Here is a 17,500-nt window from a genome sequence, read left to right on the forward strand (position 1 = left end):
ATATATATATATATATATATATATATATATATATATTCGTAATGAGATAAAAAAAAAACCAAGGCTGTGCAGATTTTAGAACATTTATAAATGTTCTGAAATCTTCACAGCCTTGGTTTTTTTATCTCATTACAAAAAACTTTTTATATACTCACGCTCATATATGTCCTACGTTGGACTCCTTATTTGCATAATCACCGAACCTGGAACTTAACTATGGTCTATCCATAGCACTTACTCACCATTACCTGACACCTTTGGGTCTCAATGATAACATTACCTCTCGTAACCCCTCTCTCTCTCTCTCTCTTTCTCTCTCTCTCTCTGTATATATATATATATATATATTTGTGTGAATATATATATATTTATATGCGTATATATATATATACATTATATACTTTACACATATATATAATATATATATTATATATATATATTATATATATATATATAATATATATATATATATACATTATATACTTTACACATATATATAATATATATATATATATTATATATTATATATTATATATACTTATTCAGTATGATCTCGTGAGTAAATTACTACTTTAATTGCTTTCCGAAATGTCAACGAAAACAAGAATTTGAATGCACAGCCATCAGTACACACATAAACACACGCACAAAGTGTGTATGTATTTACGTATGAATCTGCGTGTGGGTGCGTGCGCTTATGGCCGCACATTCAAACAATCTTGTTTACGTTGACATTTCGGAAAGCAATTAAAGCTGTAATTTACTCACGAGAATAGGAACTACAAATGAGATTGAAAGAAAAATAAGATCTTGCGGCCATATATAAAAATATAACTGATTAGCGCTGTTTTATTATGTATAATTACGTCAACATACTTAAGAATAACAAAGTTCTTATAATGGAGAACCAAATTACATGGTGCCAGTCATGAAATTTAAGTAAATTGTGTTATAAGGAAAATGAAGTTTCTAACCGAAATTCGTGTGTATAGCGTTACACAAAGATTAGGTGTTTCTGGAATAGATAGGTTTTGAAGCGATGCTCAATGTGGGTAACCACTAGATTGAGTTTACGATCAATCACCACAGATCCCGTTTATTTAGCTTCAAGGGAAATTGAAATGGGAGAAGTTACAGCTTCTATGAGATAACGGTGGATACAATAGACTAGAACTCGTGTTTTCGAATCTGACCGAATATCTGACAGTATTGTTAAGCATCAATTATAGTGTGACGCACAAATCACAATACAAGATATCGATACGAATATAGTAGAACAGAAACTCATCGATAGCAACTAATACTAGATCGATCACTTCATTTTGATCAACCGGATATAGCAGAAATACAGCAACTCTTTGTTGCTTTCTGTCTTACATCACTCCGAGTTAATAGCCAGCCGTGATATCGCGGAGCAGACCGATGGAAGCATGAGTTGTGGGCGGTATTCTAGAACCATGATTGCACGGATGCTGTATGCGCGCGTGTGAGAGAGTGTATTTGTGTGTGTCTATTTTATACATTTATAATATAAACGGTAAAGACCTCCTTCGGTGATCAATGACCATCGGACTGCAGATAGAAAGTTATCCTCCGAGGCACAAGTCCGGGCAAGGTTGCGTATGGAAGACCAGCAGTTACCCATACATGCCAGCCTCCCCTCACCACGCCATCAACCCAAGGGAAAGTCAAAGGCCGATACAGCTTGTTACCTATAACGTCGCAACTCATTTCTATATATATATATCTATCTATTTCTCTCTCTCTCGCTGTCTTCCTTACTCTCTATCTCTCTTTCTCTAGCTCTCCTTCTTCTCTCCCCCTCTCTCTTATATATATATACATATATATATATACTAGCAGTATCGCCCGGCGTTGCTCGGGTTTGTTTCGACCCGCTGGAATTGTAATTTTGAAAAGTAAAAATTTTGTGAACATTTTTCTGGTCGAAATACACCGAAAAGTGGCGACACAGCAGTGAAAAAATCGTAAAAGATAGGGATTTTCATAGAAAAAAGCATCTTTTTGATGTAAATAATTTTTGATGTTAACATGGTCCGATTTGAATTTTATGTTCTACGGAAGGAAGAGCAACCCTTCTTCTACCATACTCTCAATTTTGGTCAACTTGCGCCGCAGGGTCTCGGAGGAGATAGTGTTAGTTGAAGGTTACCATTCTAGGTGCCTGAGTAACAACCTCGCGGATTTACAGATAAATGAATTAATTGCTATTTTACAGAATAAAATTAAATAATTCTTGAAAATTAATTAATATTAATATTTTTTGAACAAAGTAAATAATTTTTAAAACTTAAATAATAATTTTTTTTACACAAACGCGAACGGGGAAAAGGGGGTGGCGAATTCGATTTACATACCTAAATTTTTTCTTTTTCATGACATTGTAGCAAAATAGTAGTGAATTATATAAATACCAGCAGTACATTTTTTTTTCTGGGGTATTTTTCTTCAACCTCGTCACATATTTGCCCCTTTCAATTTAAACAAAGTCTTAATTAAGCAATTACGGCAGCTTAGCAATGGTTTCAATATAGGCGTGACATCTGTATCTCAATTGTTCAAAACCCTTCGAATTTTTTCGCACGTGATGATATCATAGTGAAAACTTTCAATTACGCGCGCTTAGAAGTACGCTGGCAAATTAATACTACCAAAATTTTGAAGTTCGCGCTCCGCTTGTGTGTGTGTGTGTGCGTGCTTTAGGTGTACGTAGGTATGTGTTTTTGTGTGTGTGTGTCACTGAAGCCATACATACATATATACATACATAACCTATCTCTCTCTTTTCTCTCTCAGTCACTCACTACAAAAAGTGAATAAAAAAAGTTCAGTTATTTCTGTCTTTCACTCTGTCTGTCTCTTTACACACACTAACAAAAGCACTTCACTTACACACCACACTTTCTGTGTCGCACAACCCATCAAACACACACACACACACACACACACACACACACACACACACACACACACACACACACACACTCACGCACGCACACATGTACATCAATGCTTTCGGAGTGAAATGTTAAAATATTGAGTTTTCTCGAATTTTGTCTTAATTGGGGGTGAAATTGAAAGAAATATATTATGGCATGACCGAATGGAGTACTTTGAAAAATCTTAGGTAAACTCTAATTGAAGAAATTGTGTGAGGAGTAAATCGTTATGTATTTATTTGTTTCTGTTTGCTGTGTTTTTTTTATTTTTTGAGTAGTGGTTTAAATACTTTCAGTTTAGTCTTCCTCAAATCACTCTGTCGCTATTTACTTTCATTTTATTCGTTGCACACTGTGTGTGTGCGTGTGCGTGTGGTGTAAACCACATTAAGAAAAGCATTTAACATACACACCAGAATGTGAGTTTTCTGTAAATTTTGCTTAATTGGAGTTTAAATTTTAAAAACTGGACCTGGCATGACCCGATGCATTCTACTCTTAAAAGTGCTAGGTAAATTGTAATTGAAGAAATCCTATATTGTAGATTTCTATAAGTTACAAAGGGAGGCAGATAAAATCTACCTTTTATAATAAGATATATATATATATATATATATATATATATATATATATATATCTATATATATATATATATATATATATATATATATACATTCAGAGAGAGGAGAAAAGACAGGCGATTATAGTAAATTTGGAGTCGTGAAAATCTAGGCTGATACAAAATCTGTTCAAAATGCATTGGCTATTTGATAACACACAAAACTTGTAAATTAAATTGAATTGGCTTTGATGAGGTGTAAAAAAAATTGGCCACACAACTAATACTTGTTCACTGACACTTTGAGTTCGAAAGACTCTCTTTGGTATTGTTTTAGCCCTTGGTCTCATTTAGTAAAGCAAGCCAACATCCCGTACTTCAACGGCTAGACAATATGTCTGATCCATAAATCCCTTATAACATTTCTACGTCGAACAGAAAACTACACTGTACACTCCAACATCCAGCTATTTGGATTGCATACGATAAATAAATAATTTTTTTTCCTTCTGTCTTCTTTTAACTTGATAAGTTTGTCAGCTATATAGATAATGAAGGTGTGTTGGATAGTGCGGTTTCCTGGAACTAGGACCCCTTTTGTTTATATGCAATATCATTGATGGAGAAAATCACAGATTTGGGCTTATTCAATTGAGTGTATCTATTGGTGATTGACTCCGAATATTTTTCCTTGTATAGTTTACGGAAGTAATCTGTGTAAAACGAGCGATGAGGCAAAGTGCGCTGTTCTATTTGTATTCTGCTAATGTTTGTGTTTAGATTGGAGTGTTTCAAACTATTTGAATCAGCTTAATTTAATAATGAATGTACTACTTAATTAAATTTAATCATGTATCTAACGGAAATAATTAACAGAATTCTTTGAGAAGGTTCACCATGATTGATGAGTAATCAATAGCGTCTTCTGATCAGGAAAATTCAAGAAACTACATTTTTCATATTATATAATTTATACTCATATAAACTGTTTCTGAAAGAAAATTCTTCGTTTTAACCTTCAGATGTATTTGCTCCGATAAGAATCAAGAAGTAGGTTACACCAAATTCAATAAACACACTGAAACACGTCTTCAGAATAATGATAATAAACCTACTTAATGTCGAATGTAATTAATACGTGAAAACAGATTTCAATACATTCCGTTTATTGTAATGTTCATTATTATATGATTGTCAAGATGAAAGCTAAGAAGGTAGATTTTTGTTTATGACAGATGTGTGCAGAATATTTTGACTTCAGAATTATTAAAGCATTATAATCAGAATACAATCATCTTATAATCACAATAAAATCATCTTATCTTTCTTCTCCATAATTTTTGGAAAATACAGCTGATATTATTTTCTAGAATTAGTAATGAAAGAAACTATTGAGTTAGTATGTAATAATCTTTGCTCGATATTTGAAAATGCAAGGAATCGCATTTTTTCTCTTATGAATAACCGTCAAATATATCTCGTGTTAAATAACTTGATACGATTCCAGACATGGTGCCTCTAAAAGTCACAAAGAAATGAGAGAAATTTAAAAGAAATGGTCAGTGTGTAGTCCCGTTGTCTTAAAGTACGTCAATTAAAATTTAGATTAGGTCGACTGAGATAATATCTGACATGGGAACAATGTTTAAAATATTCAGAGGTTGAGAATTTTAATCATCACAAAGATGGTGGTATTTAATTCATTATGACCACCTTGTAAATAGATGGTGATGTGAAGAAGCGTTAATCGTTTCGAGCAGCAAAACCAAGGCAATGTTAAAGAATCATTTCTAAACTAAATTCATTCCAGTGATTTAGACACTACAACAGAAATGATTCCACTCTGTTCTCGGTTAATGAATGCACAAGTGATTTATATTAATTTCAGTTTGGTGTCTTAACAAGTTGGAAGAGCTTTATGTCATGGATAATAATTAATAATAATGAATCTGTCTCACTGATCATCTTCAACTAAATCACTTATTGTATAATGGAAGAGAAACGGCGATGTATAATCACTCGGATACGAGAGCATATGCACAGACACATAGAATGTCACGTAAGCATACATGCACACACACACAAACACAAACACAAACACATAGACACACACAGAATCACACACATCAATGTACACACGTACACGCACAGACATACATAGAGTTAGATATATACATAAATATTGATACATTTATATTCGCTCATACATATATATATATATAACATACACATAATAAATACATATGTATATACACGAAATATATATATTTACATATATACGTATATATATATATATATATAATATATATATATACATACACATGTATATTTGAATATATATGAGGATATTATTGTTTATAATAATACCAGTGGCTTAGCATTATTACCACATTAGTAAGAAAGTTATCAGTTAATGATTAAGGGTACTACCGTGCCGAAGCGGCATGCTAAATATAGCAGTCAAAATGACCAAACCACCAATTTTTCACTTAAGCACAAAGGTGAAAACGGGCACATGAATAAAAATTCTAAAACAATGACAAAAATAATCGAAAATTGAAAAAGCCAAACACACCCGTATCACTGTGATGTTGAACTGTGAGAAAAATTCTTCGTTCATTTTCAGCGTGCTCATATATATGTAAATACATTTTATTCACTTCGATCACCTTTTAAAATTTGCTGCGGTGAGATGAATAATTTCTATAACCCTGGGGTCAGTAAGTCTCTTTGAAGATGTACGAAGAGTCTTTCTCAGTGTTAGATATAACGGTGATACAGGTATGTCTGGCTTTTTTCAATCTTCCGTTATTTTCGTCATTTATAGGGGGTCTTAGTATATTTACTCCTTTGCCCCTTTTTCACCTTTGTGTTTAAGTGACAATTGTAGTTTAGTCATTTTGGCTGCTATATTTAGCATTCCAGTACTGCTTGTTAGTACCCTAAATTATTAATATACACATGTATATATATATGTATATATATATATATATATATATATATATATACACATATATATGTATGTGTGTGTGTACATATATATATATGTGTGTGTATATATATATGTATGTATATATATAAATATACATTTATATAAATGTATATATATATATATATATATATATACATATACATATACATATGTATGTATACATAAGAAAATGAGATGACAAGCAAAAGTGATCATGTTATGAACTTCAATGGCTTACTGTTGTTTCTGATGTCGGGTGCACTGGACTCATTGTTGAATTACATTTGTGCATATATGAAGAGAAATGCCCAAATCTACTTATTTTCCCAGATAAATTGCACTTCATATTCAAGGCTCCGATGAAGTTATGAGATGTTATTCAGGCACTCAACTATGAGCATATTGCATCGTACAGTAGAAACAGCCACAAGCTAATGGAAGAATTCATAAATTAATCAGTTTTCCTTTCTCATCTCATTTTCTTATTACCGCTCTATACTCGTCTAACACTTCGTTCTGAAGAATACATGTATTGAGTTCTACATCAAGTTATTAGTCTCAGATGTTAAACAACAACAACAAATTTAGAAATAAGTAGCTGTTGGTGTTGGTTAGCCTTAGGTCAGTTTTCACTGCGCACACTTTTCTATCAAGAGTGCTCTGGATATGACCACCACGTCTTTAAGGACTAAGTTTTACAATGTTCTCTATATATTTAAAATACATTATAGTTGGCTTTGAGGTAGAATTGACTGCTATGTCTGGCAGAACGATTAAGTAGAACTACCTCGAATTTTTTTTTAATATACAGTTTACACAGACACACGCAAACAAAGACACACATACACAAACATACACACACACACACACACACATACACACACATACACACATATACATATATATATTTATGTATATTATATTATATAGAAAGATAGATAGATAGATAGATAGATAGATAGATAGATAGATAGATAGATAGATAGATAGATAGATAGATAGATAGATAGATAGATAGATAGATAGATAGATAGATAGATAGATAGATATAGTAAATCCGAGTTGAGTTCAGTGTTTAAAACTTCCTATTCTCAATAGAGAGGACAAAATATACCATTAACATCCAAAGACACGAACACAGACTAAATCGAATTCTACATCCACTGGGTAACATACAACTTCAATCTAACAACATTCTTTTGTGAACTCCTGACCTGAAAAGAACACACCTAAATATACAGATCGAATTACAAAGTTCTACGTGCATGAATAAATTCTAAAAAAATAGCACACTCATCAGTAGAATGAAAGGGAATAAGTCGAGATATTTCAGTCTCTGCCCAGGCGATATGAAACACAGAAATCTGAGGAATGAAATATTGGATTCATGTAATTGGATGATCATTATTGGATTGTCACATCTGAAGCTTCAAACGTGATCTGCGACACCATCTTTGCGGAAATTATATTCATTGTTTACCAAAATAAGGATCAAATATTTGCGGCTCACTGATATTTCGTTAAGTTTGTAATTCGGATTGGAGAGTCGACCGAGAAAGAGTATGGGCTGTGCCACTGAGTTGTCTCTTTTGCGAAGGCAATCAGTTTCAAACGATCAAATCTCTTTTGCTATGACAAGGATTAAGAGAACCCTTTATAGCGGACCTAAGAACACCTTTATACTGTGCCAACAATAAATTTCCAAATGATCGATAACGTTACCTCTTTCTACTTTATTATTGTCCTAAGATCGGCGCTGTATCCTTCCAAGCACTTGCGACAATATTGATTTTGGAAAATTACTATTTGTAAATCTCACAAGGAGAGATAACAGTACTTTGGAGTAAAGGTGTTTACCAACATAACATGGCAGTGCTGGTTTAGGACGAATGTTGCTGTAATTTAGCCCCAGGAGACATTGTCTCCAGCTGGCTATACGACATGGTTCTTTTGTTCGAAAATATAAGGACACAGATCGTGTCGTCTAGCTAGCTGGAGACGATGTCCCCTGGGGCTAAATTATAGCGACATTCGTTCTAAACCAAGACAGCCATGCACAGCTCACATCTAACGAAGTTTTCATTTAGCTGTATGGCACACCTCACATTTGTATGGATTAGCGTTAATCTCTTGTGATACCTATTGAAATAAAGAAGCGTGTATATAATGCAGAATGGACTTTAGTGTATTTCTGGTGTTTTTAGGAAGCGCTACTCAGATAAAATCCGAAGGTATCCAGGTTACTCAGAGTATAAACCACCTCAGAGATCTTTTAAAATTCGATGGAATAATGTTTGGAATCCTTACCTGTCCTTGTCCACAGTATCCCTTAGGACCTTCAGATTTTCGATGGCATTGCCCTTCATAGTCTCTAGAACATTCTTCATAAAGTTATCCGGGTCATAATCGATCTACAATAAACAATTAAACAATTAATAACCATTATTGATACAGCACGAAATATTATCTGATCAACAATAACACTTTGAACATTTCGATCATTATGTCGACCCTTATCTCTCTCTAACCTTACCATTCTCTCTGCAAAGCAGTCATTGTTTATCCACTTCATAACATTTCACTAAACTCATGTTTAATATCTGCCAAATCACCATCACTCGTCAACTATGAACGGCAAACGTTTCTCCTAATGTGTCATTAATCTTGTATTTATTACTTATCGTAACACTTGTAAATGGTAGCAAATCAGATTTTAATACTTTATTCAATATGTCGAGATTCATTGAACATTTATTCGCTTCTCGGAAATATTAACGAACAGAAAGCACGCCCTTAATTTATGACGGACAGTGCACACACAATAAACACCTATACGCAGATGCGCACACCTATATGTATGCCTCTCTCTCTCACCTTCTACCCACCCCCGTCACTCTCTATATGCATGCATGTATGTATGTATGTATGTATGTATGTGTGTATGTATGTATGTATGTATGTATGTATGTGTGTATGTATGTATGTATGTATGTATGTATTTATGTATGCATGTATGTATGTATGTGTGTATGTATGTATGTATGTGTGTATGTATGTATGTATTTATGTATGTATGTATGTATGTATTTATGTATGTATGTATGCATGTACTTGAGATGGATCTCCGTCACTTTCAAGTATGCGAGTTGCGTTCTTCAATAAACTCATTGTTTTAACGCCCACGCTGCTAAGTATTCCACAGATGCGTATCAAGGAGATAGAGCACGTGACCAGGCTCCACCTTTGAATTAAGAGAGCAATCTATTTGATGGGTCTCCGTGCGGTTTTCGTCCACGTATTTCCGCCTACGATGGCTCAGCGGGTTCGGGACAATGCTAAATGTCACTCTGTTAAGATGCTATGCCGCAAGAATAAATCCGCGATGCAAACCCCTTTCACCGTTCCACCATACTCCATCAACACACAGACATGCACACACATATTAACATACACACACACGCACACATGCACGTACACACACTCTCACACACACACAAACACATTCATTTATTCACCAACACCACACATGCACAGAAGAAATGTGGCTGGTACTCCTAGTAGCAGTAATATACTGTTGAATTCAAACGTTCTCATGAATAGGTTACTAAACCTATAGACTTTTCCAATCAAGATGACTGTCTGCCACTTAGAACCTGAATTCTTTGAAAGCAACTGCCATATTCTTGCTTAAAATCTCACAAGCAACAAGGGGCGACGGTCCACTCTAAACTTTACAATTCACTTCTCATGACAGACAAACGTTATGAATAAGCATCACTACATTGCTATATCGCCACATAAACTGCTAGAAATGGCAAACAATTCTCCTTCCAACCAGACCGTATCGCCTTTCAACTGGGATATTAGTTAACGTAGTCTTGCATACACAATACGGGAACAAAGCCGGGAAGTGTGTAACTTCAACGGCTTCGATCATAAATCTGATTGATCAAAAATAATTTAGGTAAAACATTAACTTCTAACACTTTTTGGGAGTGATTTCTTTGCTCTCTGTTTTGTTTTTGTTGTCTTTTTTTTCGGCTTTGATAACAACCATTTATTCTCTTAGGTTTTCTGGTGCTGAACTTTGTTTTGCAACGTCTGAATAAATCCTCACCAAACACGTGGAAGCATACAGAGATAAGCAAACTAGTAAAATCGAGAGAAACAACATCCAGCGAGTTATTGGCCATAACGTAATGTCTGGGACAGTCACAGGTCATTTCATTTTGCTATTAGGAACCAGCAAAACATGAAGTGATGACGAATAATGAAACAACAAGAATCAGAAGAAAACAATGGACGCCAACAAAGCCGGAAAGACAATAAGACAATCGAATGACATAATTACAATAGTTAAAACGGGTTGCAAATATACAACCGTACATGTGTGTGTGTGTGTGTGTAAGTGTGTGTGTGTGTGTATGTGTGTGTGTGTATGTGTGTGTGGTGTATGTATGTGTGTGTAAGTGTGTGCGCACGTTTTCTGTTTTATAGTAAAGGCAAGTTAATATAAAGTAAATATGCAATACTTTTTGTGGAGGGTTGACAGTGATTTCGAAGTTTCGGCCGGATTAACTTCACCTGGCTATAAGCGTATATATGTGTCTGTGTGTGTGTATTGCGCGTGTGTAATGCGTGTGTGTATGTATCTACATATGTGCGCGTGTGTGTATAATACACATCTGTATACATATAACTATCTAGAATTTAGAAGGATAAGAGATGTTGCAGTATGACTGAAAGCTTGAGGAGGGGGGTAGTGAATATCTTCATGTAATACGATTATTATTATATTTATTACTATTGTTATCATCATCATCATCATCATCATCATCGTCGTCATCATCATCATCATCATCGTCGTCGTCATCATCCTCATCATTATCATCATCATCATAATCATTATTATCATTATTATTATCATTATTATTATTATTATTATTATTATTATTATTATTATTATTATTATTATTATTATTACAGTCCTTGCACAGCTTCTAACGTTGGAGATGTACTATGATGCAGGCTGTTCACTTCCAGTGAACTAAGGTAACACCCATTAATTTTCGAACACCTGATATTCCCGCCGTGTGTGGAGACTCCTCAACCCAGCCAACTGAAGATATCCGCTCTTGGTAATTCAGATATGTACTTTATATGAAGCTACTTTTTATAGTATTTCCGAAGTGCAGATCCAAGGTAGGTGAATAAAATATAAATGAGTAATGAAGATGCACAGGTGTCAATTAATTACGGCCGTTTCCTTAATTGATAAAAGAAAACATTTCATTATTTGAAAGAAGCCGTTCTCTGCCAGAGATATGACAACAGAAACAATGGAAATATTTTGATTTCCATTATTGTTGTGAATATGTTAAAGCAGTGGATGTATCCTTTATGTTTGAAGTCTATGTGGTCATCTAACGACAACGGTTTATATAATAATAATGAAATTATTGTATACAGTGCTCAGGTGCACCACAACTTGTCAGAAAGTGCGTATAGAGTATATGCAGTAATGTACAAATGTCTGGAAAGCGAACAATGTATGAGTCAGATACATGCTTGTGTGTGTATGGAGGGGAGAAAATCAGGTGTAGTGTTGGCGAATCTCAGAAAGCATGGAAGTTTTGAAGGATGCAGTGCTCCGACAACTAACAACTGATGCCGGCAGTTTGTTCCATGCTTCAGCAACTCTAAGCGTGAAAAAATGTTTCCTGAAGTCATGGGAGCTGTGCTGTTTTCTGACTTTGTAAATATGTCCACGGGTGTTAGATGGGTGGAGTTTGAAAAGGTGCTCAGAGTTATTGTTTGTACGATGGTTGATAATTTTATGGGTGTCTGCCAAGTCAGCTGCCAGACGTCGGAGTTTCAATGTGTCCATGCCCAGGGAAGTCGTTCAGGATACGGAAAATGCCTGATGGAGGGTATTTTTTTGGTTGCACGTCACTGAACGGCTTCCAGACGATTGATATCCTGGGCAAGATAGGGGTTCCAGACCGGTGATGCAAATTCCAGGTGAGGTCTTACCATAGCTATATAAAGCCGCAGATAGATGCAATGTTTCTATTAATCAATTATAGGAGTCACTTGAAACGGCCGTAATGAATTGACACCTGCACATCATCGTTACTCATTTATTTATATATATATACATACACACATGTGTATATACACATACATATGTATGCATGTACGTACGTACTTATGCATGCATGCATTCATGTCCATGCGTATGCGTACATGTACGCATGTATGCATGCAAGCATGTAATTATGTATGTATGTATATATGTATGTATGTATGTATGTATGTATATATGTATATATGTATGTATGTATGTATGTATGTATGTATGTATGTATGTATGTATGTATGTATGTATGTATGTATATACGAGTAAGCACGTGCAAAACAAGATTGAAAAATATAGTACTCGAACACCGAAGGTAGAGTAATATACTTTTATGAAAGCAGGAAAAAATTTCACGATCTGTTACTCAGGGCTTCACGTTACCGTTTGTCGAACAGTTGTGATTCAGAGTACAATTACAATCGTACAACGAACGGGAGAGTGAAACTCTGAATAACATTTTGTGAAATAATCTTCGGCTTTCACACAAACACACACACACACACACACGCATCTATACATACACATACGCATACACACATACATGCATACACACATATACATGCATACATATCACATATACATTTATATATATATATATTTATACAGAGAGACAGAGAAAGAGCTTGATATACGTGTATATATGTTTGGCAGAGCAAAATGGAGAAATCGAACTTGATACATATTTATTTTGATATTTAATCTGCAGAAAATTATATAAGTGACTCGAGGGTCACGAATTTAATGCGTGGTTCTTACCTGACTGACTAAAATTTGGAAGCCATTTTGTTAAATGCCTTGTGTATATATTTGTAAATTCATTCGAATGTCGGTAACAACAAATGCTAACAAAACTTGATCTTGGCCCTACACACACCCTAAACTCAACACATCCACTCCCTTAGTCTAATCTATTCAAAAAACATGAACCCCACCCCTTATTATAGTTGTCTATACCCAATCAACATCTGCTGCACTTCGACAAACATCAACCCACTTACATTAGCCATGGCGATGCGATTGTTCATGCCCCAATACACGTAAGTTTCTGTAACTTTTATGTCTGTTCAGCCCCAATATTGTCACCAGAACCTTTCCTCACACCTCTTCCACTTCCCTATTTAACTTTATATACTTGTTTCGTAAGGACAGAAAACAATCATTTATCTTTACGTACCCCTTCGATTTGGCAACCACATACAAGACACCACACGCATATAGCTCATACTCCTCAGCTAAATAAAAATACGATATTGTCTTCAAAAGTCCCACTGTCCAAAGAGTTTATCTCATGTGAAAAGTAGAGTCACTGAGAGGTTTTGAAGTTTCTAGCCACCGAGCAAGAAATGGTTCTTCTAAAAAAGAATTCACCTCTTTCATTATTCGATGTAGTCGTATCATGTACAGTTTGGTGATACAACATTTGTATGTCAAGAACTCTCATGTAAACGCAGAAAAATAACCAAGAACTAAATAAATGTAGATTGGTAAAGGAAGACAGTGATACATACAGAGAGAGAGAGAGAGAGGGAGAGCGAGAGAAAGAAGGAGTAAGAGGAGAAAAACAAAAAGGGACAGAGAAAGAAAGAGAGATAGAGAGGAATAGAGTGACGAGAGAGATTTAATTTTTGTGTTAGGTACATTAAATTAAACTTAACTGCAAATTTACGTTGCATTATATATATGTGTATATATATATATATATATATATATATATACATATACATATATGTATATATTTATGTATGTATGTATATAACAAACATATATTAAAATGGTAAATATATCATTATATTGAATCGCAATTCTGTGACTAATTGTTTATTTTCATACACATATGTAAAAAATGAACACATACACCCACACATACATATATACTTGTATTTGTATGTCACACATGAATTTGAGTGTACATATGTATCTAACTATCTTTGTGTCTATGTGTATATATATGTGTGTGTATATCTATTTGTTTACTCACTTGCATATATATATATATATATTATATATATATATATATATATATATACATATATGCATACGTGTTCGTGATGCATTTTTGTGTGTGTCAGTGAGCGGGGGTGTGTAGGTTCGAGCGCGTGTGTGTTTAACCAATTATATCTACAACAAACACAATCCATTTCGCTCTATTGCATTAATAATTTTGTACTTACAAAAAAAAGTTAACAAAATAAAAACGTCTTTCATTAGAGCCTGTTTGTTGTATTCTGTAGAAATATTGCAGAGAGTTTTTCTTATCAGACATAATTTTTCTACAATGAATGAGTTTGGTTTATTTTTTTTGTTTGCGTTTGTTTATGGAACCAATCAGTATGGAAATATTGATTATTAATTTGTACAGATTCACACACCACCTGCGTCAATCACACTCATTACTATTAGAGTACTTTTGTGACATCTATATACCAGTTCTAAGAAAATATGCAACCTTAAAGGTATTTTCACGAATCAGCTTCTTGAGAAATAAATTCCATGATGAAGCGAACGATACGTTTGGCTCAATATTTTGTCAACTTTTTCCCATAATAGAATTTAAACAAATTTAAACAAAATTAACGGTTTGTTCAATTCTAGTTTTTATATATATATATATATATATATATATATATATATAATATATATATATATATATATATATATATATATATATATAATATATATATATATATATATATATATATATTATTTATATATATATATCTATATGTATATATGATACAACATATTTAAATAATATAAACTCTAAGGTGGTTAATTTACAGATGATGTATTTTAAAATCATTAATTCATAATTGTTTTTCTTTTCGTTCTGATGTTCCAACATTTTCTTATTATTTCTGGTTTCCTTAGCAACGAGTGTGTAACAAGAACAAACACAAAAACCAAATTTTTAAAAAATTAGAAAAATACATTTCCCGTATGTCAGGGACATTCAGAAATTCTAACGTATTTTCGAACGTTGGGGTTTATGGAGTGTGGATTACCTTCTCGAGTAGAATATGACCATCATTTTGTCACTGGAACTGCTGTATAACAGTAAAAAATGTACATAGCAACTTAGTTTCAGCGGTGGTGCCCCAGCATGGCCGCGGCCTTCGGGCTGAAACATTTTTAAGGATTTAAGGATAGCTCTCAAGGACCACCTTCATAACTGCCATTAGATTCCATACAAAGATTGGATCACGCGTTGCTACGTGTCTTTTAGATCCTAACAACGGAGCGACCGAACTCTCTGTCACTTTCTCTCCCTCTAACAATTGAATATTATCAATATCTGTGGTAAACTCTCAAGTTCATGATCCCCTTAAATATCAGCATATTCATATTTTCATAATGAGATCTTTATAAAAGTTAGATTTTGTTTTCATATCACTGATTTCACGTAACCAGATTTTTTTTAATCGAACTTTCTCCTTTCACGCGTCACTAGAGTTATATAAAGTGAGCTTTCTCTTGTCATCATGGGTTTATCATAGCTGGATCTATGCAAAAAAGCTTCTCACTTTTGTCACTAGTGAGCGATTTGTCATACCTAGATCTATAAACTAAGATTTCTTCTATGACCGTTGTTTTTTCGTAGCCGGACTTGACTAAAGTAAGCTTCTGTGTGTCATTGGGTGGGGAGGTGACCTTTTGATAGAAGCAAAGGTTTTGCGAACAATATAAACGAATCTTTCGGAGGTGCCAAGGACGACCATTTATCCGATAAAATGTCCAACCTCACGGCTCTAACTCATATACATTGGATCAGATTCGTAGGTCAAGAGGGCTTCCGCATTCCTACATTCTACCAGCATTTGTATAAACTGGACTGCGGTTAATTTTGACAAGAGATCGTTTTTCTTTTCATTTAAAAACATGGAAGACTCCTGTGCATAAAGAAGTAACAGCTTTGGCCACGAAATACCTTCTCACAAACAGGTATCTTTCAGATATAGATTAAACACCTCCATACAAATATTTTGAATTTCTTCACAAATAGTACTGCTCATTTTGTCTTACTAGATTACCTGCTTCACTTGGTACTAGATATGCTGCTCTTAATATACAGACATACTGAGGAACTGACAAAAATTCCGTCGGCTTAGAAAAAGGAATTGGATTATACGCGCGAGAAAATCTCGATCCGTTAATCAAATAAGGGCATCAGCGTCATAGATCTTTTCTCTACATACTTCTATGAATATGCGCGCGCACGTGTGTCTATATGTGCAAATGGGACTAAGTTGGTTGAATTAGTAGCGTCAGATAGGATAAGCTGATTCAGTTTGCTAAACACCGGGTATAAATTAGTTGTTTACTCTCAAATAAAACAAAATCAACATCTATAACATAACCGAGCTACCACTTCTGCGTTCATATGCTTATATATATATATATATATACATATATATAAATTACACATACACACACACACACACACATATATACATATGTATATGGACGCTATGTTTCTATGATGATACAGCATGGATTTAAACATTGCCAGACTGATTCTATCACCAATGTGAGAAAATATTACTATTTCAACACTTTTTCTCTCCAATCAGCTTCATGCTGTTTCGCGAGATTTTATTTTTCCACTTTCCTGCTTTTACTAATATTTTCTAACCAATCCTCTAATTTTACTACAAAACGGTAATACTTAAACTGCAGCAATTTTAACAATTACTATTACTAACGCATCATCGCAATCTTTTCTTCCATTCTTTATGCAACAACAAGTGTGTGTGTGTATATTTTTATACTTCTTAGAATTACTATTTCCAGTAGTATGTGTGTGTGTGTGTGTGTGTGTGTACATACATATACATATATATGTATATGTATAATTGCACATACATATATATATA

At 34.0% G+C, this 17,500-nt stretch overlaps 1 protein-coding gene across 1 annotated transcript in view; it reads right to left on the minus strand.

The window, feature by feature from the left end:
• Positions 1 to 17,500, minus strand: part of LOC115217982 (neprilysin-1) — a 391,622-nt gene that overhangs the window by 56,422 nt on the left and 317,700 nt on the right. The window contains exon 13 of the mRNA XM_029787719.2: positions 8,798 to 8,901. Within this exon, the coding sequence (XP_029643579.1) occupies positions 8,798 to 8,901 (104 nt within the window). The remainder of the gene's footprint in view (positions 1 to 8,797; positions 8,902 to 17,500) is intronic.

The sequence above is a fragment of the Octopus sinensis genome, linkage group LG12 (genome assembly GCF_006345805.1).
Source record: "Octopus sinensis linkage group LG12, ASM634580v1, whole genome shotgun sequence".
Taxonomy (NCBI): domain Eukaryota; kingdom Metazoa; phylum Mollusca; class Cephalopoda; order Octopoda; family Octopodidae; genus Octopus; species Octopus sinensis.